Source organism: Prionailurus viverrinus, chromosome X (assembly GCF_022837055.1).
Source record: "Prionailurus viverrinus isolate Anna chromosome X, UM_Priviv_1.0, whole genome shotgun sequence".
Taxonomy (NCBI): domain Eukaryota; kingdom Metazoa; phylum Chordata; class Mammalia; order Carnivora; family Felidae; genus Prionailurus; species Prionailurus viverrinus.
In genome coordinates, this window is record NC_062579.1 from 14487279 (window position 1) to 14514009 (window position 26731).

At 34.4% G+C, this 26731-nt stretch overlaps 1 protein-coding gene across 4 annotated transcripts in view; it reads left to right on the top strand.

The window, feature by feature from the left end:
• CNKSR2 (connector enhancer of kinase suppressor of Ras 2) overlaps positions 1-26731 on the top strand; it is a 293610-nt gene that overhangs the window by 135667 nt on the left and 131212 nt on the right. For all 4 annotated transcript variants that reach the window (XM_047845020.1, XM_047845018.1, XM_047845021.1 and 1 more), the window contains exons 6-8: positions 7634-7753; positions 16182-16241; positions 19006-19074. In XM_047845020.1, the coding sequence (XP_047700976.1) occupies positions 7634-7753; positions 16182-16241; positions 19006-19074 (249 nt within the window). The remainder of the gene's footprint in view (positions 1-7633; positions 7754-16181; positions 16242-19005; positions 19075-26731) is intronic.

Sequence of the window (26731 nt, forward strand, 5' to 3'; positions counted from 1 at the left end):
GACAGCTGATAGGCAAACACCCTCCCACCAGGCTGAGGTGGATCAGAACTCATTAGAGCCAGAGGGTTGCCTAAGCCAGAGCTGGTCCACAGTTTCCAGGCAAGCAAGAGACAGCCTTCTAAGATATAGGCAACTGTTGCTGGTAGGAGACTCATAGAGAGAGTAGAGTGCTGCTGTGGGTATGAGGCTGAGAGGGCCCCAGGATGATGGTCACTGAGCCCAGGCTGAGACTTTGAGTTCACTGAGGGACTGCATGATCATGGAACCACTGGGTGTTGTCACACACATCCATCACTGATGGACCATGCAGCAGTAACAAGACCAAGCAAAAATGCAGCACAAGGGAACCTGAAAGAGAAGCCTCGTTCCCCTGGTCACATTTCTTTAGTGCCCTCTACTGATAAAAGCTTAACATAATGCTTGGTGTAAAGCAGAAATTCTTGACAAGTCCCAGCCATTATCACAGAGCAAGCACTGAAGGGCGAATTTGGAACTGAGAGCCAGTAAAGTCATAACTGGCACAGTGCAATTAGTTCTTTCCTCCAAAAAAACCCACATATGGCAATTTTGAATTTCTCAGCTGTAAGTGAAGACATTACCCTCCAGGTCTCTGCTATTTTTCAATATTTGCCCATAAACTAACTCTCTCTCTCTCTCTCTCTCTCTCTCTCTCTCTGTATGTATGTATATGTGTGTGTATGTATACCTATACCATATGTGTATGTGTGTGTGTGTATGTGTGTGTATATATATATATACACACACATACACACACACACACACACACACACACACACATACACACACACACACACAGTGCCTGGATTTTCCAGCAGTTCATTTAATTATAATGAACTCCTTCAGTCTTGCTATTTGACTCTAAAGTAAAAGGGCATCCTCTTCCTAATAACCCACTTCTTAGTTGAGCCACTAGCATGTCCAGACCCTTGTTAATTTTGAGCCTGAAAATTTTCACCCTAATGAGTGTTCTCTCAACTATCTGGGGACCCACTGCAAGCCTCTCTGGCTCTATTTCTCGCCCCTGAGAGAGCAGGCAAATATAATGGAGATTTTCCTAGATTAAATACTGGTTTCCAGCTGACTGTTTTCCTGTCAGAAACCAGAGAGTGGAGCGTCTTGTGTCAACTTTAATTCAGACCAGGATGCTTCAGAGATGCAGTTGGAAATAATTTGGAAGTGTCATGGGTCCACTTCTTGCTCATCAAAGCAGGTACATATTTGGCACTGATGTTCTCTCACTGTTTGGTACTGACCTCATCCTTCATAGCCTCATCATTCGTGAATGATGGTTGTTTTAAAGTGTTATTGCCTCTTTTCCATTATCAGGAACACAAGGACAACATGTTTAATGTAAGTGACATTAAGGACAAAGCCAAATAGATTACCTGAAACACCAGGTTGTGAAATCCTTGAGTGTAATAGTGGGCATTTGAATCATTAGCAGATACTCAGTGATTGTTGAATGAATGAATGGCTGTATGAAGAGTGGTGGTGGTTTCTTTTCATTCTGTTAGTTGTTTTGTTGTGTTTTTCTCCCCACCATCAGAATTTGAAACCTAAAGGAATTGCAGAGCTTTCTAGGCCTTGTTGGAACAAAGTTCATAAAACCTTTATTTATTTGCTCCTACAGTTGTATTCTGAAGCTATTTGAAACTCTTAATCTTCACCGTATATAGATATGATTTTTTACATTGGGTTAAAATTGAAATTTCATTCTATTTGTTTTTTAGGGTTAAAAGATTGTTTCTCCTTCAATTCTGTTTACTCATATGAGCAAGAAATTCTTCCTGGGTTGGGGAATATTTACATAGAATAATGCTTTTGAATACCAATTTAAATTCTGTTTGTGGATTTTACTCTTTCAAAGTTACCTCTGATTCTTTACTCCTTGTATCTTATTAGGGAGCCATGATAATTAGAACTACAAAATTGTTAGCTCAACAGAGATATAGGAAGTATTAAGATACTAAGAATACTATATTTCTGAATGAGGCTTATATCATTTAGAGTTCTCACTATTAATATTAGAATAAATGTATACTATTTTGTAAAAACAAAACCTCTCATTCACAAAATACAATGCAGATGTTATCCTAAATTGTCACAGGATTACATGATTTGTAATACTGAATTATACTAATAGACAAACCAAAGTAAAAACGTGTTCTGTCCTCCAGACTATTTTAATTGAAATATCAGTTATATTAATACTTTTACTGTGTATACACTGTCAAAATAAAACTTTTGTTGGGGCACCTGGGTGGCTCAGTCAGTTAAGCATCTGACTTTTAATTTCAGCTCAGGTCATGATCTCATGGTTCCTGAAATTGAGTCCCTCACTGGGCTCAGTGCTAACAGTGTGAAACCTGCTTGGGATTCTCTCTCTTCCTCTCTCTCTGCTCCTCCCCTGCTCGTGGTCTCTCTATGTCTCAAAATAAATAAAATAAAAAGTTCATAAAAAATAAAACTTTTGCTACTATTTTCCATTTTATTGATAATAAACCTGAATCATTTAAGCTATTCTTAAATCGTAGCTTTTACATCAATGTTGCTATTTTAAAATGTATATGCATCTGTTTGTTGTTTCCTCATTTTATCTTTGTTTTATATTCTTGTCCCTTGTATATATGTATATACCTGAAGAGTTTCTAGAAATGTCCGTTTGTAAAATCTTTTTTGGGGGGTGGTAGAATCTCTTGTTCAGCTTATGAGCCTGAAGTTCTTTCTTAATTGAAACGAATTTCTGATTTTTTAACCTAAAGATAGTTCCATTCATTTCCTCCAATACATTCAGAATAACTGATTCCAGCACTTCACTTATCTAGAAAAACAAATAAAAATACTTTAAGTAGCTCAATCATGTCTGAGTATGTTCTGATGGTAACTAATATAGGAAAGACTTCTTTCCTTTCCCTTAGGTTTTCACTATTGTTTGTACTTAGAATACTTTTTGTGTTCCCTTTGTAAAACATAATCACTGAAACTTTACATAGTAATCTAAAAACTATTTGATAAATTCAGTGATAATGAAATAATACTGTTATTATTAGTTAATATGTTAATTTAAGGGTGCTGTTTTTTCAATCTCCACAGTGACTAAAATGTTGCTTTTACAACTATTTTAAAACCATTAATTTTATACTAAACCTGCTGTGTTCAGGTGTTTTTTCCATTTTGAACTTTTAGATTTGGGTGAACCAGATTGTGTGTGTGTGTGTGTGTGTGTGTGTGTGTGTGCGCAAATGTATGTAAAATATAAGATGTATATAGAATGGAATATGAAAACTTCCCATTTCACTCTGAGAACATGCTCTATTAATTCATAGTTGAAATTAATATGAACAGTTGGAGAGAAAAAAGTCACAGTACCATTACTTCTAGCCCATGACCCTCTTTTGTTTTAAAAGGTTCTTAAGTCCTAGCTAGCCCTGTCACCTGCTATTTAGTCACTATTTTTTGTTACCATCATGGGTAGCTCATAACAGAATCCACAAGGTCAGTTATAATATTCATTGCTATCTTAATTTTTCCTTTAACTTTATTAAAGGCATATTATTTACTAGGTTTAATTTTAGGTTCAAATTTTCTTTCTGTTTTTAGAACTAAAGATAAATAGAATTAAAAATTCTTTGGTACGAATATTGCAGAAATACCAGAAGAATCCCCTTAATACAGGTGGTTACCAAGTCATCTTCTAGCTAGGATAGAGTTGTCCTGCTGCTGCAAATATGGCTTTACATTTTCCCAGAGAGCTGTGTCTTTCACACTCTCAGATCTACTATTCCTTATCTAAATGGCATTCTAGATTGCAAGAATGTTTGCAGAATTGCCTTGTATTTCATTATAGTATATAGTTTAAACATACTATGTAACATCCATTTCATACAGACATAGGATTAAGCAATATAAAAAGAAACTGATCAAAACAAGTTCCAACTTAGGGATTGAAATGAGAGATGTTAAGCATAACGATGAAGAATTCAAGTCCTTTTTCTTCCAAGGCAATGGACCTTGATCTGTTTATTTAGCCTTGCTTTCTCCTCTGCTATGCTGGCTATAATAATATCTACTTCAGGAAGTTGTTATAAGGATAAATGAGATAATGAATATGAAGTATAATTGACCCTTGAACAATGCACCAAACTGCTATGCAGTTAAAAAAAATCCATGTATAACTTTTGACTCCACAAAACCTTAACTACTTAATAGCCTACTGTTGACCAGAAGCCTTACCTATAAGACAGTTGATAAACACATACTTTGTATGTTTTATGTATTTATAGTATATTCTTATAATAAATTAAGCTAGAGAAAAGAACATGTCATTAAGGAAATCCTAAGGAAGAGAGAATACATTTACAGGACTGTACTATAAAAATTCTGTGTATAAGTGGGCCCACTCAGTTCAAACCCATGTCATTCAAAGGTCATCTATTTAGCATTGTACCAGATATGCTATAGGTGCTCTGTAATATTGATGTTCACTTATAATAATAGAAGATGTATTTTTCTTGCTATCTTATAATTTTCTTTTTCTAGAAATTAGGTAACAGTAGATAATGCTGTGTTTTAAAATGTTAACAACATAATATCTCGTGATTTTACTGAATGAGCAAATTTGCTTTTTACAAGAATGTGTCAAATAACTTCCCTGGAACTTTGCCTAGTACTTTTAATGTGGTTTCCTGCAGTGGCTTGATGTATGATGCAGTAATGAGTGTAGAATTAGCATATAAAACCAGGCTTTATACCCCTTCTAATTGGCTTATTAAGTCAAGTGCCAAATACTATAATATAAAGGTTCTAGTACATTATCTCTAAAACAGGCAGCAAGGTTCTAGTGGAGTTTCTTTTCTAAGTCTTTTTATTATTTTTTTCAAGATCTTTAATCTGTTAAATCCTGATGGCTTTTCTGGTAAAGTCATTGTTTTACTCATCTTTTGTATTCCAGCAGACCTTGCACATAGCAAGTATTTGGCAAACAAAATTACTCAAGAAGAGGAATCTGAGAAAATGATTTGCAACTTAATACGGTGGATTTAATTGGTATTTTCTTTTTTGTAAACATGTCTACAGTCTAGTATTTCTGCCTTTCCTTCTTCTACCCCACTTCTAAGTGCTTCCAGTGCCTGAATTGGAGAGCTGCTATTGCTCATTACCAGTGTGTCGTATGAGGCCCTGAATGTTGTCATGTACACATGTTGAGCAATTTAAATATGTCCATTGCTTTCCTATTTATTTATGCATTGGACTTTTAAAATAATTCAATTTGTAGAAACGACAAAGGTTTCTTTTTAGTATACTGATTTAGTACTGATTTAGATTATATCTCCTTTAGATTATCATGCAATCCAAGTATCCTATTTAGAAATGCTTAAGAATTAACAATATTATCACCCTCTTGAGATAAAGAGAAAATAAGAATGAAAATGTAGCCATACATGGGAGGAAAGGAATAGCTAAAAGATTTAAATCTGCCCAAAAGTGTTTTCTTTCCTGTAAACATCAACAATTTGAAATGCAGCCAGTTTTTGTATGTTGAGTACTGCCATTCTGTCCTTTCCCCCATGGCTGCTGATGAATATTTTCAAGAGGAATTAAAATGCTCATGCACACACACAACTAGGGTGCCAAGATGTGCTACAAACATGTGAGATCTAGTGCAAAATGAAAATGTTAAGTCCCTTGTTCAAGAACAATGGAGAATTCCAAGACCTCAACAGCAGAGCATAATGCTAAGGTACAGCCCCCTATGCAATTGCACAGGTCAAATACATCAGGCCCTGTAGAATTCCCAATTTCTAAGAAGTGGTATTGCTCTTGGCACTATGCTTAGCAGCTTTTCGGGGTAAATACCTTCATTGTATCTGAGCATTGAGATTTGAACATCAGAAATAGTAAAGAGATGTGAACTCTCCCATTATGGCCATGCAGTATGATCACTGGTCATTGTAAAATGGTCAACACGGCCATGTAATGAAGAATAATGAGATTATTCATCTCATGAGTAAAGATTAAGCCCTCTGAGGGTAGAGAAAGCAACAGGGGGAAAATAAGCATTTATATAGTGTCTTGTTTGGATTGGAGCCATATTACGCTCTTTCTTTATACCTTAACCTGATTTGTCATATAGAGCAATTTTTATCACCCCATTTTCTACATGAGGAAATTGAGCCTCAAGGATATAAAATAACTTGCTCACAGTTACACAGCAAGTAACTGGCACTGTGGTGATCGCCCACATCTATCTTTATATCAAGCCCATGTTCTTTCCATGGTTATTGGTATCTTACCAGCTAATGTCTCACTTTGGAGGCTGATAGCTGCAATAAAAGTGCAGCCTTGAGAAGTAGATGCAAAAAGGAGTGAAATTACAAGGGAAATTTAGTTTGGCAGTTTTTTGGTATGAGGAAGCTGAACCCAGTGCAGAATGAGAGGCCACGGGCCATGTACAAAGAGTGTAGCAACTAAGAGAGTCATTATTATCTTGACCAGACAGAGAGAACTGTCTCCCTTACAATTGAGTAATGTAGTGGTCACAGAACAAATGTAACATGTTGGAAATGGACAGAAAATGACACCTTGACTGCTGAAAAATAATAGCTCTTCCTACAATAAAGGTAAATAATAATAATAACAAGAAGAAACCAAATGATGGACACCTGGTTCCAGTAAGCACAGTGAGAGTCTGAAGTTTCTAAGGGCTAGCATATTTGAGGAAAGTATACTCCAAGCGTCATTCACTTATGTTCCACTCTTCATGATTTTACCATGTCTCACTCTAACATATTTATATCTGTTCTATAGCAGCATGAATAGATTTATCCTAACCTAAAGTATTAGCTCTCTGTCCTCAGTCAAGCCACTCTACTAAGTGCTAAAGCTCCTTTGTTCCTCAGTTTATTCAGCTCGTATTTACTGAGTACCTTATATGTTGTAAGATCTCTCTACCTGGTGTGGAGGTGTGGGGAAGGGGGAGGAAGAGAAGTCAGAGATGAGTAGGACATGGCTTCTGCCTCAAGGGATTCAGAATGAAGCAATTTTAGAATTTATGCAATTTTAGACTTCATAGAATGCTGAGAAACCAGTATTGAAGAAGTGGCAAACTTTACCTGAAGGACATAGGAAATTTATAGAAAGGTAACCTTGAACAGTAAAGTATATACAAATAAGTAGGAGAAGTTCACTGAGCAGACTTGGAACATTCATCTTCTTGGTCGTTTACTGGATTGTTTTTAAACTTTTCTGATCATATCATTGGTGGTTTTGAAATTATTGAGTTTAGTTACATCCAGAGGTTGTTATCAAGAAGTTGTGTGGTTATTAAGATTATTTAGGAATAATGATTTGATTTTAGGTCTGATGAATCAAACAAGAGAAACAAAACCATAACTTTCTTGTATTTTGATCTTTAGTTCTTGTATCCATAATTTAGAATATAGGTGTGTTGTGTATGTATTATGTTTTTTTCACCTGAATACCTATTTTATGCAGATTTTATAGAAAAAAAGTCACTGCTTATGTTTCTTTATTTTTTTCTTGTAAGAAAGTTATAACAAAAAGTGATTCACGTGTTACATACAACATGTGTTCATCCTAATTTTTTTTTCAGTGTAAAACTCTTTCTGGAGTCTGTGACCACATCATATCCCTGTCATCAGATCCTCTGGTTTCACAGTCTGCCCACCTAGAAGTGATTCAGCTGGCAAACATCAAACCAAGTGAAGGGCTGGTAAGAGCTACCATGTTTATCAAAGCCACCATCCATCATTGGATGGCTAATGATGTGGGCAAAGTAGCCTCCAAATATGGGAATCCATAAATTCTAACAAACTTAGAATATTTTGGTATTTTTTTTCCAGAGGTAAATTAAAGTAGTGGGAGTTTGTTGTGAAAAGAAGTTTTATGAAGATAAGTGAAAATGAAAAGGAATTTAAAATGGCGATTTCTAAATTATCCTGTGATAAATTAGCTTGTATTACATTCTTTCACCCCCCCTACCAAAGTTCCTTAGGTTTAAAGGAAGTTCAACAGTTTTATACTAAGAACTACATTGTTACCTGCCCATGCCAGTAGGTGTTTTGTTTGTTTTGCTTTGTTTTGTACTGGTTTTAATAGGACTCTTTCCTCTTAGGTTGTATAAGCTAAACAAACCCAATATTGTTTATAACTCACATCCATTCTTTCTTAAAAGAGTGAGTAAGCAGGTGGATTTTGCCAAAACTAGGCTGGCATCTAGAGATCTATTTTTTTATTATGTAATAATAATCATCTTCTATATTTTATTCACTTGATTAAAAATTATATTGGTTCTAAATTTAACCCAGAGGTTAAATTTCTTTAATGGGCCTCTAGAAATAAAACATATAAAATTAATATTAATGAGAGAGACAAAAAACAGGAAACTGACTGGAGAACATCTTACCCCCTACACAATTGTAAATTATTAGTTTGGTGCTCCAGTGTTTCTCCTTTCTCCTTGCAGATGAATTTTCATAGGATATAATTATTGATATTTAGAAAATAGAAGTCTTGGAAATAATATAATTCAAGTAATATATTCTTAAAGATCTATAAGCAAGTTTAGCTTTTTATGTGGCTTTTATCCAATGCATAATAGTGATTTTTCACTGTGAAGCCATCTATATTATGAATGACTTTTCTCCTGATATTTGGCAAATTACTTTTTGATAACTAGAGTTTCTCCTGCTTTTGTACCTTTTATCAGTGTTTTCCTAGGAAGATGGAAATCAGTATATCAAAAAGCCAGCAAGTATACCATCATCATAGCCTATAAGTATAGTATCTAAATTTAATTAGTTTTAAGAGTTTATTTTTAATATTTATAAATTTATTTGAAGTAATACTTATGATTTTAAATTCTTACTGTTCCCTTTGGCTATCTTTACACAGTCCAGTTTCATTTAAAGCATGTTTCAACCTGTAGTATTGAAGATTTTCCTTTTTATGTTTCCCTTTTTAGTAGTTATATTTCTTTAAGTTTATTTATTTTGAAAGAGAGAGAGAGAGAGGGGAAGGGGCAGCAAGAAAGAATTCCAAGCAGGCTCTGCACTGTCAGCACAGGGCCCGATGTAAGGCTCAAACTCACAAGCTATGAGATCACCACCTGAGCCAAAACCAAGAGTTGGACGCTAAACCAACTGAGCCACCCAGGCACCCCGTTTTTCAGTAGTTATAAAGAAAGGAAGCTCTCTCAGCATGATTTGTGGAGTGGGAGATTAGGAATTAGTATATATTCTTTTAGATTAGGAGTCAGGACACCTAGTTACAAATCACTTACATAAAATATAGCCGTGAGTGTGATCTTGAGGAGTTGGAGGAGTAAATTTAACCTCCTTGGCCTTGCTATTTTCATGCATAGAATGTTGGAGGAAGAAAGGGAGGGTGGACTAGATCATCTTTAAAGCTTCCTCTAACTCTATGAGCCTGTGGTTCTAAGGACAGTATTTGGAGAAAAGAGCCTGATTTTTTCCCCCACCAATTTCCCCTGAAATCATTGGGGAAAGTAACCTTGTGAAGTGAGTCAACACAGTGCGAATTAATGGACATTATGAAATCTTGATTTTTAAAAAATTTTTTAATGTTTATTTTTTTCCGAGAGAGAGAGGGAGTGAGTGAGCGAACAGGTGAGGATCAGAGAGAGAAGGAGACACAGAATCTGAAGCAGGCTCCAGGCTCTGAGCCATCCACACAGAGCCTGATGTGAGGTCGAACTCACTAACCATGAGATCATGACCTGAGCTGAAGTCAAATGCTTAACTGACTGAGCCACCCAGGTGCCCCAAAATCTTGATTTGTTTTAATGGAAGGTATAGCCCTGGACAGGTCTTTTATTTTTTAAATTTGAAAGAGGTAGATATGGGTCTGCTCTTTGGAACAGTCATAAACTTAAAATGCTAACAACCAGATTCAGTTAGTCTGAGAAAGACTGGAAGAGAAAAAAAGACGAGTGTTTACCATTTGCCAAGTATTTTCTCACAACTCTGTAGAGTAGGTACTTTCTTATTTTCCAAATGAGAAAATGGAATCACAGATCTTCACCAATTTGCCCTATATCACATAGGTAATAGAGCCAGGGTTTAAGTCCAGGTAAATCTCAATGAAGTACACGTTAGCAAAGCTTGTTCCATTATCCCACATTTAAAGCTGAAATTGCTTAACGGAAGTGTGAGAGAATTAGGAGGGTGACTTTATTTTTTTAAGTTTATTTATTTATTTTGAAAGCCAGATGGCAGGGCAAGGGGAGCGCCAGTAGGGGAGGGACAGAGAGAGGGAGAGGGACACACAAACCCTAAGATCATGACCTGAGCCAGAGTCAAGAGTCAGAGTCAGACGCTTAACCAACTGAGCCACCCAGGTGCCCCTCAGAGGGTGATTTTAAAACTGGAACCACCTAGGGAAATCATTATTAAAGGACAATTGGCAGCACTTCATTGGGAAAATACTTCCAAAGGAGGAAAAGAAAAACCCAAAATGTTGAATATTAGTAAAAAGTTAAGTAAAAACCATTTCTTGTGATTCGTATTAAAGAGATGCCTAAATATAAATTTTATATGATTCATTCAAGGTATCATTTTAAAAATCATTCACTGGGGCGCCTGGGTGGCTCAGTAGATTGAGCATCTGACTTTGGCTCAGGTCATGATCTCATGGTTCATGGGTTTGAGCCACGTGTCGGGTTCTGTGCTGACAGCTCAGAGCCTAGAGCCCAGCCCGCTAAAGATTCTGTCTCCCTCTCTCTCTTTGCCCCTCCCCTGCTCGTACTCTCTCTCTCTCTCTCAAAACTAAATAAACATTAAAAATATTTTTTTTAATTTTTAAAAAAATCATTCACCACATAAACAAGTTTAGTCAGTCACATTTGAAATAAATAGATTTAAGAATTTTGGTAACATTTAGCATGTGCTTAGCCATAAGAAATGTCTAAATGGTACTTGAAGGAGAGAAATAGAAAGAGGTGAGAGTATACCAAGATTTAAAGAAGTTTAATTAGCTTACAACATCTGCAGAAGGTCTTCTGCCAGTTTCAAAACAACATCTTTCATAGGCAAAGGGTAACTGGTTGGTTCTTCCACTGATGAACTAGATAAATTGTTCATCAACTTTATACCTGATTAGTCAAATCCCCTAGGATTTCTTAGTTTTGAGAGTCATAAGCATTATAAGGAATGATGGGAAACATACTTAGTTATGATTAAAACATGAAACTAGCTTCTAAAATGTTTTTAAACAACAATGATTAGCAGAAAATTAAAGGAGGCAAAATGAGAACTATTGCAACATATTGAGACTAGATCAGAACCAAGAGATGAGTTGAACAGAGAAGAAAGGGCTTGGGGGAGACATCCTTGGGGAAACCTCTTGGCCTCAGAATGTCCTTTTGCTATTAGACACTTGGATTATCCTCAAATATGCCCTACTCCATTGACTTGACTGTGAGGTTGCTCTGGCTCCCATTGGTTGACATTTGGAGACCAAGTGAAGCAAATGTCACTTTGGCAAGCTAAGCAGGAGAGAGGGAACTGTTCAAGTCAGCTCTGGAATTAATTAATTGGTTTTAAAAAAAGAAAAAAAGAATAAGGAAGAATGAAGGTTTTGATGAAATGGAAGACCAGATTTGTCTCTGTTCCAGAAATAGAGCCATTTGAATTACATGTCCTCCTACTGTTTGACCCTTTCTGAAAGGTGAACAAATGATCAGATGTATTTCTGTGGACTCTTCATTATTTGGAAGATGATTAACTTGAAACTCATCCAAGCAACTTGCTTCTTTTACTTTCTTTGGGCACCTGACTTTTTTGGCCATTTTTCTCATTAATACTACCAAAGGGGGATAAAAACAATGAAGTCAGTTTTTATTATTAAAAGACATTACAACAAATGGCGTATTAGGTTTGAAATGAAAATATTGCATAACACAATATCTTCATTCTTTGTGGCAGTTTTAAAATGTGCTTTATTTGTATCCTATTGCTTCCATGAAGTTGCTAGAATTAAACTCTGTATACATAACTAGATCCTTCTGTATTTAAGCATTTTAAAAATATTTTGGGGGGCACCTGGGTGGCTCAGTTAGTTAAGCTTCCAGCTTCAGCTCAGGTCATGATCTCATGGTTCATGAGTTCAAACCCCTCACTTGGCTCTCTGCTGTCAACACAGAGCCTGCTTCAGATCCTATGTCCCCCTCTCTCTCTGCCCTTCCCCTGATTGTGTGCATTCTCTTTCTCTCAAAAATAAGGAAACATTGAAAAAATCATTAAAAATGAAAAATATATATTTTTATCCTTCTGAACAAATTAACTTTAATATAAATCGTGTAACAGTTATATATAATTAATGGTGAGATTTTCTTCCTATAAATAACAGATACCTGCTTTAGCTTATAATTGCCAGTCTTGAAGTTCCTAGTTTGTGTAATAATTGCTCAAAATTTTGTTTCCAGAGGCACAACTAGAGTATGTCATGAATTTTTATTATCTGCATGACTGTACTGCCTTTTCTAAACATTTATCTTAGAATATTAGACTTTCTCTATGCCCTAACCATTAATGAAACTATTTAGAGCTCTTGTCGGACACCTTAATTTGTAATCAGTAATGAACAATATTGAAAGAAGTGTAGAGATAAATATAGTCAACTTCTGCTTACCATTTTCAGAAGAAAAGATAAATAAAATAAGTTTGTAAAATGCCCGTTAGTCTTTATAACCACATTGCACATTGTGCAGGTGGGCTAAAGAGGTCTTCAGAATATGTGTTAAACAGTCAATGGTTGAATTGAATATCTACAATTGCCAAATATTATGTTATAATAAAAGTGAAGGTGCACAACTCTTCTGTTAATAAATCGGTAAGTCAGGAGCCTACTGGTTGAGAATGTCGTCTGGAGTCAGACTGCCTAGGCTTGAAACCTGGCTTCACCACCTTGGACAGACTCCCTAGCTTCTCTGTACCTCAGTTTCCTTATCTCTAAAACAGAAATAATGATAGTTTATACCACATAGGCTATTGTGAAATGAATAGAAAACAATTAAAACAGTCCCTGGCACATGCTAACAAGTAGGTATTTGTGATGATTGTGATAGAGAATGATAAGTGATGACTGTTGTATGTCCAAGTAATATATATTATTTCTTTCACTGTCTTTTCCCACTTTATTCTATCACAATACTTCTATGTAAAAAACCTAAAACAAAATTTAGTGTTTATCTCTTACAAATATACTTCAGATCCTTTATTAATCTGATGTAATTTTGTTAATGCCTAGAGAAAAATGATGGCAAGGATCTTGTCCTCTTTTAACTTCTATAATAACACCATTAGATTTACCTTCCCATAAATAATGAGATGAATATTAACTTAGAAAGTGAGTATGGTATACACTTGCCACCAGTGTAAGGTTGAATATTACCATATGGTCATAGGCAACAACTACTAGCCAATTTCTTAATTAATTTCTATTTGCACTTCTGTTGAGGTTAGTTAGTTATTTTAGATGAAGTAATGAACTTTCATTTAAGGAACTAGAGTTCACAGGTAAATACATACCTTTTAAATTATATTCATTTTGTTTCACATTAGTGATCCAGGCTCAGCCATTTTTGGAACAGATATCAACATTTTATTTTTTTTATTTGCTCAATGTTTATTTATTTTTGAGGCAGAGAAAGACAGAGTGTGAGCAGGAGAGGGCCAGAGAGAAAGGGAGACACAGAATCTGAAGCAGGCGTCAGGCTCTGTGCTGACAGCTCAGAGCCTGACGCAGGGCTCAAACTTACAAACCGCGAGATCATGACCTGAACTGAAGTTGGACACATAACTGACTGAGCCACCCAGGCGCTCCTCAACATTTTAGGTAGAAGACATTACTGAAATGACTTCTTAATTCAAATCTCAGTGTTTTTTTAATGTTTGTTTATTTTGAGAGAGAGAGAGCACATGGAGGAAAGGGAGAGAGAGAATCCCAAGCAGGCTTCTGCTGTCAGTGCAGAGCCTGACATGGGGCTCAATCTCACAAATTGTGACATCATGACCTGAGCCTAAATCAAGAGTCAGGCGCCTAACCAACTGAGCTACCCAGGCACCCCCAAACCTACCCAGTTTTTACTAGTACTATCCCATGAACTTTTCTTCTTCTTGTTTTTATTTCTTACTTATTTTCAATGGAAATACATGTACATTCAGTTATCTAAATACACAATTAACCTAAAGGTATGAGAAATTAACATATAGTAACCGTCTACATAAGTGCTAGAATAAGTGCTTTTCTGAAAAGATATTGTTAGTTCTTTTTTTTAATGTTTATTTATTTTTGAGAGAGGGAGAGACAGAGTGCAAGCTGGGGAGGGGCAGAGAGAGAGAGGGAGACACAGAATCCGAAGCAGGCTCCAGGTTCTGATCTGTCCACCCAGAGCCCGACACAGGGCTCGAATTCACGAACCATGAGATCATGACCTGAGCCGAAGTCGGACACTCAACCGACTGAGCCATCCAGGTGCCCCTATTGGTTCTTTTTAAGTCCATTATATTTTATACCTCAAGTTCATTAAAATTCGTATTTTTTTTTATTTTTGAAATCAATATTTTGAAATGCAAAGCACTTGTATTAGTAAAACTTCATGTAATTATTTTCCCAAAGAGAAAAGTAACAGAATCTTCATTAGAGAGGAAAAAAGGCCATAAAATATTAAATATTTTAATATTTAATTTTGTTTTAAGTTTATTTATTTATTTTGAGAGAGAGAGCAGGGGAGGGGCAGAGAGAGAGAGAGGGAGAGAATCCCAAGCAGGCTCTGCACCATCAGCATGGGGCTGGACATGGGGCTCAAACCCACCAACCATGAGATCATGACCCGAGCCAAAACCAAAAGGTGGGCATTTAACTGACTGAGCCACCCAGGTGCCCCCATTTATAATGTGAATATTTTCTTGTGATATTTTTTCCCTTCAAGTTCTATCACTATCCATAATTTAAGGTTTTTGTTTGTTTTTACAGTTTATACAATTTCAAGATACCTAGATAACTTTAAATTGTAATAGAGAGTTTCCATATTTAATGTCTTTTTTTTTTGAGAGAGACAAAGAGAGTGAGAGAGCATGTGCAAATGAGGGGAGGGGCCGAGAGAGAGGAGAGAGAGAATTCCAAGCAGGCTCTACACAGGGCTCAATCCCACCAACCATGAGACCATGACCCAAACCGAAATCAAGAGTTTGACATTTAATTGATTGAGCTACCCAGATATCCCTAAAATGGACTTATTTACATGGAAAATGGAGGGCTGCTTGGGTGGCTCAGTCCCTTAAGCATCTGACTTCGGTTCAGGTCATGATCTCGTGGTTCCTGAGTTCAAGCCTCACATCGGGCTATCAGGCTCTGTGCTGACAGCTCAGATTCTATGTCTCCCTCTCTCTCTGTACCTCCCCACCTCACGCTCTCTCTCTCTCTCTCTCTCTCTCTCAAAAATAAACAAACATTAAAAAAAATTTTAATGGAAAATGTAATCTCACCCTCTTTATTTGGAGGAGGATGTGCCACACATTACCTCTTAATTATTGATATAGAAGTGATTGGATATAATTGTTAAAATTTCATCAATAAAAATGAAGGCAGGAAATACAGGGGTCCACAAAAGAGCTGGAGAAAAAAGTTTACATTAACAGTATTCTATTACTCATCTGTCTCTAGTTAGTTGTACTTGAAGTGTCTCTGTAGAAACCTATTTTTTATTGTGTAATTTGTTTCAAGTACAATACACTAATAACCAGTATTTGAATTTCCCATTATAACTTTTATTTTGCCACAGAACAAATAGTAAGAATCGTTGGGGGAGTGAGCTGTGTTCTTTCTTCAGGATATTGAATTACCATGCTACATTTTATAAATTTTACAGGCAATTTACTTAACAAGTAGTTACTTGATTAAGTTGAGTACAGGCTTCTTCAGCCAAACTTTAGAAACCAGAACATTCAGTTAGGAATTTTTTACTAGTTTAAAGACATCATTATTGAATAAGGATTCATTGGGCCTGTAGCATTTTGATAGAATAAGTTTTTTGTGTGTGTAAATGAGGTTATAATATACTTGAATATTCCAATATTCTAGTCACTTCACTTGTTTTTATGATGCTGTCTTTTTCTTAGGGTATGTATATTAAATCAACATATGATGGGCTCCATGTAATTACTGGAACTACAGAAAATGTAAGTATTGTAACATTCCAGATTTTGGTGTGTGTATTTCTTTTTATTGTTAAACAACTTACTTACCACACATAATTGAGGTTGACTTCTGAGGACATGAACAGATTAGGAGAAAAAACTAAATAAGACATATTGAGTTAGTAAGTGCTGGTTTGGAAAGAATTTCAGTCATTTCATTTAGTTTAGAATAATTGGTTACTTAGAGTAAATCAGATGTTTTCTGTTTACAGCCAGATATTTGCCTTTTTAAGTATTTCCTGGTTTATGACAAGTTATTCTGACATCTGAAAGAATCCACTTCCATCTGTCAAATAGGTTAGTTATGTTAAAAAAATTTATGTAAGAAAGAAGCATCAGATAATTCAGGCTTTCTGAATACTGCATTATAATTCAGCTTAATTCATTGGAGAGACAGCATGGTATAGCTCACCAGTTTTCACAGTGAGGTCCCTCTCTGGATGAGCAGCATCACTCTCCCTTGGCAACTTGTTAGAGATACAAATTCTCACACCCGACCCTAGAACTACTGAATCACAAATTCTGCAGACCACCCTGTTTCTTATTAAAAGAGAGTATGTTTTAACAGGTGATTCTGAGACATGCTCAAATTTGAGAACCTCTGCAAACCATGGGTCAGAGTCCCTAGACCTAAGTCCCACAATTAGTTCTACATCTTAATGGCAGTGTAATTCTTGGCAAGTAACTTACCCTATCATTGCTTTAGCTTCTTCAGCTGTAAATTGGAAATATTATCTGCACTACATACCTCACTAAGTTGATACAAAAATCAAATAAGCTAATAAATGTGTAAGGCTATGCTGTAAAGAGCTACAGAAATGTGAAATGATCGTGTTGAGCCTGAACACTATCAGTATAATAGATTTGAATAGTGTAATAAATCATTATTCCCATATTTGTTTGTCCCAGATTTCCATCTTACTCTTAAGTAGGTGCTGAGCTATGAATTGTTTTTCTTTTAGAAATTCTCACTAACTGCATATTAATGCTGTGTTCCTTCAAAGACTGAGGCGGAGTAAATCTCTAATTATTATAGATCTCAATATCTTACCAGCATTTTCTTTTTTTAAAAAAATCAACATTCTCTTCATCTAATTCACTTATTAATCATTTATTGTTTTTTTTTCTACTCACTTCTCTTGGTTTCTTGAGAATAGTGAAACACATTATATAGATTGCAGTTGGATTCCTGTACTGGTTTCACATTTGGTATTAAGTATAAATTATATGGGATCAGAAATATCAGTTATATGCTTATTGTCAACCATTTAAAAAATTTAAATGCAGTGATATACTGTAAACTATACTCCTGTCACTGATTGATCATTCTCATTTTTTTGTACATTCCTCTGACCCTTCATTTATTCATTTGTTCTTATAACAAACTTTTGCTTCATGTCTGCTGTGTTCCAAGCAAGGGGCTAAGTATTGAATTTTTAAACTAAACTAGCTTGCTGTTCCTAAAGAATGCAACTAGGGGTTTATGTGTGTAAACAGGTAGTGAAATTTGCATAGACAGACAAAGGAAAGAATCATAAATGCTGCCAAGTAAAACCAGAGAAGGAATCACAGAAATGTTGATGTGGAACTATATCTTGAAGAAATTGATAGGAATTCATCTCTCTGTTGTCTGAAGTCTGTAAAAAAGTTAAACACTATGTACAGCTCATATTAATTACTCAGTAATATTTGATAAATGGGTGAGTGATCACAGAAAGATTGATTTTGTGAGTAGTTCAGATATGAACCATATATTAATGGCTCATCACTTAATTCTTTATTCTTGAAAGTATTTCATACTTTTTGGCATCCTTAGTCATTTATCATTAGGAGATCTGTGTTGAGTCTTAGTAAAGAGCTGCTCACTAAAGTGGTTAAGTTACTTTGCTCTGCTCTGCCCTAGTTTCTTAATTTTCTCATAGGTAAAATGAGAAGCTTGGACAAAATGATCTCTAGAGTCCCATTTAACACTGAAAGTCTATAATTTATATTATTCCCTTTTTTACTTATCTGTGAAAGAGGTTGGTTCAGTTTCTTTCAATTTTATATGCCAACTATCATTTTCTTTTTACACCATGACTAGAGCCATTGGCTTGATGTTTTTCTTCTATATTCTCCTTTAAAAAGATCAGTTATGAATCAGATAGCACAGGAACTGAGTATAGTTACAACTCTGTTACAGTAATGATTTACAAACTTGTCAGAATTATTGCATCATACTTGTCTGATTTGGTAATAAGCCTACCTTCTAAAGGTGCTATGAAAAAATACATTTTTTTCTTGTTACAATACCATTCTTAGGGTTGAGTTAATATCCTAGATGAACTACCCTCTTAAGAGTTTACTTGTATTATAACTTGAGTAACTGGATTTGTCTGAGATATCATCTTACCTTGAATTCTGGCCTATGACAGATAATTATTTTGCGAATTTCAAAATTTGTTGAATTGAGGTTAATATTACTTCAAGACTTCTTTGTTTTGAAATAATTGGAAATTGGAAATGAATAAAAAATAAACTGGATATCACTTTTCAAGTAAATTTTAACTTTCAATTATTTTAGTTATCTATAGAATACAAACAATATATTAAACACTTGTAGTGATTTGTATTAGCTTAATTTTTTAAAGAAGATAATTGAAGTCTTGATCTAATTTAAAGATGTAGACTTACTGTAGTATTTTCAGGGAAAGGAAATGACTGATAAAATTTGTGTTTTTTATCATTTCCATTATGTTAAATTTAGTCACCTGCAGATCGGTGCAAGAAAATCCATGCTGGCGATGAAGTGATTCAAGTTAACCATCAGACTGTGGTATGTATAATTACCTTATGAGTCAATGGGAGGAACTAATATAAATATTTGCTAAAGCTTTAAAAGAATAGCAATTGAAATAAAACACCTGTTGTGTACAAAATGACTGAACAGCCTTTCTTAAGATAGCTGAATAAATATTCATATTTGATAGAAGGTAAGGCATAGTTTTTTAAAAAACATGGTTTTAATATAAGGCTTGGAAATATTGGTGTTGACTGAGGTTACATATGCATTTCTACATGGGCAGGTATGGGATAACGTTATACACCCCATGAATTGAGATAATAATTTTGGGATAGAAATTAATGTAAATGCATACAAATTCAACCTTTTCTTGATAAAACTTTTTAAGTTTTACTTTACAAACTATTGAATTACCTAGTAGGTATGTTTTGTAACAGCATACATTCATTCAACTACTTTAACATTGATTTGTTCACTGAAGTGTCTGGTAGAATGGTTTATTTTAAATGTCAATTTTTTTTTAAATTTTAACATTAATAGCTAAATTGGCTCTTCATTTCCCAGAAGGAGACTACAGTTTTTGTTTTAAAACTGTTGCACTTAACTAAATAAGTTCCTAAAATTTTCTTGCTCTGTGAACCTCATGAATCCATTTCTAGGCTAAGATCTTGACAGCGGCACTTTTGTGTAAGTGTTAGACTTTCAAGGGCCTTTTTCTTAATGTTAGGTTTAGAAAATGAACATCGTGATTTTTCACTTTGGTTTGTTTTCTGTCTCAGTTGATTTACTTACTTCTTCTATATCTGCCAAAATAAAGTGTATTGTTTAAAACAAATGAAGTTAAAATAATAATTATTAATACAATAAGCTTCATTTGGAAAAAAATGTGTTTTTTGTGGTAAATATTTACTTATAGCTCACTAATCCTTTAGAATTAATAATTATTTCTTATTGTACCCTTTAACCAAATTTTTTTGCCTATTCTAGTCATAGAAGAAACTTTTAAAAAGAAAGGCTATATTTTGGGGATAAGAAGACTGGCGTGAAAAACTCCAATCTTTCTAATTGATACTAATGTCGAGGCAGAAGCCATTTCATTTTTGGCTTTGAGTGAACTGAGAACTTTGTGATATTGTAGAGAGGCTCCTGAACACTGATAATCAAACTTATGCTGTTTCTTCAATGAATTCACTAAGTGAATAAAAGTTAATAAAAGTTTAAAAAATTAAACGTATAGGTGTAAGGTTAATACTAATTAATGCAGAATTTTGGTAATCAGCAAACCTTTCCACACTATAACAATTTTGATAATGAGAAAGTTGTCATTACTAGAAACTATACAAAGTGGCCGTCCTAACTAAAGTTTCTTGTCCCCTCGACTGAGGATTTGGGCAGTGGGATAAAGCAGGTACTCCAGTAGACAGGAAACTTCTTCCTCTTATAATGTTCATGCTGCCTCCATTCTTGCAATGTGACCTTAACAAACATGACATCTTTTCAATACTTGGACCAATATCAAGTTGGTCAATCCTAAGAGAGTAGAAATTAGTCTCTGATGAAAAATAAAATTGTTCAAAGGATACTCTTTGTGGAGCAAAGATTCTGATGTTTACAAATGAATATGAAAGCCTTTAAAGGACTACAAGTGAACTAATAAAATCTATATGGATTGGCAATATGTAAATACTGTGAAAATGTATAAATACATCTTTGCATCACAGGTATATTCTAGAATATTGAAAATGACAGAGAATGATGGTTGGGGAAACTTGCTTCTAGTTTTTGCTCTGAAATTGACTTATGGCTTTAAGCAAATCATACTAACTAGTTAAGCATCACCTTACCATTTCATAATAATAATAACCATAGCCAACACTTACTGAGTTCTTACAGAGTACCAAGCATCATGCTAAGTACTTCATGTATTTTATGTCACTTACTACTTAAAATAATTATATGAAGAAGGTATTTGTGGAAATTGAGACTCAGAATGTTTGACTCACCTGCAACTCAAAGCTCTCTGACTCCAGGGCCTTCAATTTTGTTACATTCCCTCCCCAAACTCAAATTATAAAAGTATTAAACAAAGGGGAAGAATTTTAAGGATCATGTAAGTAAAACTCAGGATTCAGTGAGAGATTAAGCAGGGGTGAAAGGTAAGAAATTTAACTTTATTGTTACTTCCTCACTCCTTTCTTTCAGATTGATACGTAAACACGTGTCACAATGCCAGGCACTCATTAAGAACTCAATAAAAATTAACTTTCCGACCTCCCTTCCTCCCTTTTACCTACAACAGCTATTGGACCAATTGGAGTCATATTTCTTGGCAAACTGCTACTAGAGCCTACAAATTGATTCTGGGGGGTAACACAGACATTCCCTGACAGGAGAATACATTGAATTCCCTGAAAGTAGACTTCCTTAATAACGTGATCAATTACCAGATTTTCTTCTTTACGTTCAAATGAGAAGCGTATTTATGTAAGAATGGTGCATTGTATTAAAGGCAGCCTAGTCTGCCCTCTCTTGCTGTTGCCTCCTTTGTGGTCTATACAATGCTTTTAACTTCTTACTAGATAATATACAGAGGTGATAAAATGGAAGTTATCTTGTTTTTGTTACTATAAAAGGTTTGGTAGGTAGATAAATTAGTTGAAATAGATATAAATTATTTGTAGTCTACAAAGTCCCCTTCTATCCCTACATTAATTAACAGAGATATTCGGGGTTGGTTATGATTTAATAATTATGTTAAGGTATGACCTAAAACATTGGAAATACTTATTTAATATTATTTTTTAATCCAGTGATTAATTGACCAGTATAGTGAGATATTGCCAATATTGTTCCAAACCAATTTAGACCTAATAATGAAGAGTAATGTTCAATCTTATATTTTGAATGTTATTACCTCAGTTAGTATTTTTCTGTAATTCTAAAATTTTCTACTGCTAAAGTTAGTAATGTACAATATAAAATCGGACAACTTTTCTTATTTTTAAAACCCATAGAAAAGCAATTTGAAATTTTTCCCTAAGGATATGAGAAAGTTGAATAACTCACAGATGAATTCTAATATTATTTTTTGAAATTGCTAGTATGGTATATCTTCAAGATGTCCAATTAGGTGTATGTGTTTTCTAGTTTGCTCTTTTTTTAAAAAGTATATTTTCTTATTTGCAATGAAACTGGAAGTTTTATGTCCTTTTTCATATTGCTATATTCTTTATTATAAATGGCTTTTAAGCTTTTCAAATCAACACACTTCTGTGGCTGAGAAACTGTGGCTGCCAGGTAGAAAGAAGAAAAAATCATGAACATCCAAGCAAAGCAGAGTGAGTCCTATTGCATGTCTTGCCCGCCAGTGAAGATCCAACTCCTCACAGCTGCTGGAATCTCCCAAGATTTTTTCCACTTCATCTGCCACACTACATCCCTCTCTCTGGGAGATACCTCGGCATAGTTTGAACCAGCAACTCTGCCCTCATGATGCACTTTTAACACGTTTTTTTAGCTGATGAGACTATAGTTATTAAATCTATTTGGGCATATTCCTAATGAATCTGTTAAATTTTATGTTAATACTGTTTTTGGTGTGTAAGTGTTTTAAAGATTCTATCCATACTAAAAACAAGTATTTTCTTCTTACAAATATCAGTTAAAAGGAGTGGGGTATGTGGTGGTTGAATCCAACATTTGGAAAATTTCCTTTCATTTTGTGTAAATATTCAAACATATTCACTCTTATTTTGAAAGGTCTTCTGGAACCTGAGTACCTTCTGGCAAGAAATGGTTTAATATATGTGGCTTTTATAATATATGTGGCCTTTATAAGGCTACTGGAATGGAAAATAACTAGGTTGGGATAGTAAAAAAGATAGACATTAATAAATAGCTGGGATGTTGGACACTGATTAGTGAGAAATGGAAGATGAATTCTATGAGCTAGTGGTCTTTGTTACCCCCTAAATGGTAAATAATTGCTCAACAAGATTTGCAGATGGTGGCAGTGGGGGCTGGGGGAAGGAGAACATATTAAAGAACTATTGAATCATCTGGAAAGGTCATTCTAACTTCATTTATATAATTCTCAAAGGTGTCTCCCTTATTCTATCTTATTCTCACCTCTAGTCTCTCCTTTTTGACTCTGTCCTCACCCTTTTGTTCCTTCAACCCCATAACAACAGGAGAGTATTGTTTAAAAGGGAAGCCAGCATATTCAGAACGGATGCAGAATGTGGTGACCCATTAAAGCCAAGCTTTCCCTTCTCCTCCCTCTCATCCTACCACCCAGTCCCTGGACTTCCACAAGAAGTGGCTTAGTCAGTGAAATCAATACCATGGTATTGACTAACACCACATGTGCTTTCTTTCTCTCTCTCTCTCTCTGTCTCTCTCTCTCTCTTTTAATTTACCAAATTATTGTCTTTATTTTTTAAGGTTTTTTTTTCTAATTCCATTTTCTTCTCCTTTCCTTTGCCATCCTCATCACTTCTCACTTGACTGTTTCTCCTCCATTCTTCATTGTTCATTTTTTTTTATTCTTGCCTATTTTATTCTGTTCTTCCTTCTAAGATGAGAAAGTATTTACCTTATAATTCCTTATGCCCAATATATTGAAAACTGAGACCTCAAATGGTAGTATTTCTGGTGCACCTCATGTCTTATCCCTGTAAACACAAGATGTTGCTGGAATACAGACATTGAATATATTAGCATGGTGTTTCACATATTGCTAAATGAATGATTATGATAATACCATAAAATAACTCTGTTAAGATTTTAAGGAATTGGTATTCTAAAACAGGACGTGAATGTTCTCTTTTCTAAGGGAAAAAAAAATCATGAAGAGTCATTTACCAAAAATTAAAGGATCCAGTGCATCATGGATTTTAATTACTCATAGTAATATTGAATTTCAGATCACCTTATATAATAGGTAGTTTATGAGGTTATAATAGATTTTTTCTTCTTTTTGGCATTAAACATTGTAGATTTGATGAGAATGTGTGGAAACTGGTTTCAAAGTTCCACATATTGATTTAAGCTATGTATTTTATTTTGCCTAGAGAAATTAATTCATTACTTTATTATCCAACATAATACTTTATGTGTTTTCTATTACCAAGTGAAATTTATTATATTAAGTTTTATATAAAGGAGATAATTTGTATGATGCCTTAGTAATGATAACTTCCTGTTAACCAATTTATTTTTTCTGCAGATTTCTACATCCTGACATTTTTTTCTTAGCTTCACCAGGAAAACATAATTGCTTTTGAAAATGGTTACTCCAGTTTGTTTTTATTAGTAGTATACATCTTTGGTTTCAACATACAGTTAACATGATCTCATTATTTTTACATGCAATTTTAAGAGATTTTCTTATAAGTGATTATTTTGTGTTTCAAATGTATCTATTGGCTGATGTTCTTACTTACTAAGCTTACTAAGTGTGCAACTCACTTGCAAATTAGTATCAATACCTGCAGCCCTTTTCCTACCCCTAGCAAAAAGGCAAAAGTCAGCCAGTCACAATTGCCTCATTCACTGTCTGTCTATAATAGAGGTGGGCAATTAGTAGATAACATTTAAGTGCCTGATAAAGGAAAAAATTATCGCATGAAAGGGAAACACATTAGAGTATCACAAAATAGGGAATTTAAGAGATAATGATAATAATCTTAAATTCTTTTTTAGGTTACTTAGCCTTAGGATTCAAATGTAGACTTCATCCACTAAATTAATATTCTGGTCAGCCTGGTGGCTGAAATTTTAGGTAATGTAACAACTGATTACTTTTACATTTCACTCATCTTACTATCCTAATACTGGGCAATAAAGAGTTTTTTTAATTGGAACAAATGGCTTAGAGAGTTCACTCTGGCCCCATTTGGAGCTGACATTGAGTTACCTTTTTTGTCTGAGTTATTAGGTTTCTGACAAAATTATTTCTAAAGATAACTACAGCAGTGAAAGTATTTACAGCCATTATGGAAGTTTTTAAACTATATTTTTTATTAATAAAGATTTAAAATGCTGTTTATTTAGTTATATCTGCATATATACACATGCTTTGGGGTTTTTTTGCTACATATAGATAACTATTGCACTGTTTGCTTATATTTTCAAGTAAATGTGTCTTTGTTAAATGTCTAACAGTAAATGATATTATAAACATTATTCATAGCAAAAGTTGTACATTTATAAGCCTGTTATTTTTTGAATAGTAGGGGTTTGGTTACTTTTAATTATATTTTCCATTTGGATTCCTAAATGAAATTTAAGCATGATTTTTCATAAATACACGTGTTTTCTTCATCCCTTCTCAAAATTCTTATAAATAGGAGCTGTAGATTTTTAGATAACAATGCTCTGTTTCATTCCTTAGTTTCCTTGACTAAGACTCTTTGTTTTAAAATGCCTATTTCCAACATCTTTACAATAAGAACAGAAATGGAATATAAGAAGGAATGGCTGATATAATAATTTCTTAATATGTAAACACAAAATTGTTTAAAATTTAACTCATGTAAATATCTTTTAAAATTTTAGTTAAAAACCTATATTATTCTGGTTCTTTTAAAATATGTTATTGATTTTGGGGAGAATGAGGTTCTGTGGTATTATTCACCCCCAAAGTGAATGTGATTTGTCTTCTTCCTCCATCTTTCCCTAGCAGAGGCTTTCAGATTCACTCAATTTTATGTTAGAATGAAATAAAAATAACATTGGCTTTTGTTGAATTTTCTATAGCATATATGAATGTAAACCATTAATCCCCCAAAATAAACCTTTGGCCTTCAGAAACCACAATATTACCAAACACCATATGGAAGTGGAAAAGGGGAAAGAGAGCTTTATGCTGAAGATGCTAAACTGTACCCACAGTTTTTAAATAAGCCTGCCACAGAAGCAAAGACACCAGTGACAGAAAGGTTGCAGTTAGTATATGTAATAGAAACAGGAAATTATGCAAGTAACAGGATATGTAAATCAGTCACTCTTGGTGAAAACTATGTGGGTGATTCGTAAAACTTACAGGAAAAAAATGACTTTTCTTCCTCCCACGAGCTTCCCCATGAGCCAACCAAGAAATTCTGATGTAGCCCTCAGAACTTGTTGGTTATGGAGAAAAAGGTTCCAGGAAGGTGGTGTGCAGTAGGTAAAACTACTAGTTTATTGTAGTCCTTAAGTTGGCTTTGTGTCTTGGACTACTTGTTCATTTTGTAGCAGTGAGAAATTGTGTTCTCTGTGCTTTCTCCTTAAATATACTACACACATTGTGTATATGACTATCTGTGAGGTTCACATGAAAATATTAGGTACTAAAACATACATGTAAATCAAATTGTGAGCAACTCAATATGGTCCAAGTTTCACACTAAAATTAAGCCACATAAAAAACAAATGCCTTGACATCATCTTATTTCACTGGATAAGTGACCTGTAAAGTTAAGGAGGACATGAGATGAATCATGGTTCAATGAATAAAGATGTAAAATTGTGGAATTTTTTCCCCTAATAAAAGTCAAACTTTTAATTCCCATATTCCTTCTTTTCAAATGCTTGTTCCCTTTATCTTCTCTCTATATTATCTTTCCTAAACTTATGTTTGTAAAAATAACAATACTAAGGTTTTGTTTAAAGTTACTTCATGGGGCGTCTAGGTGGCTCAGTCGGTTAA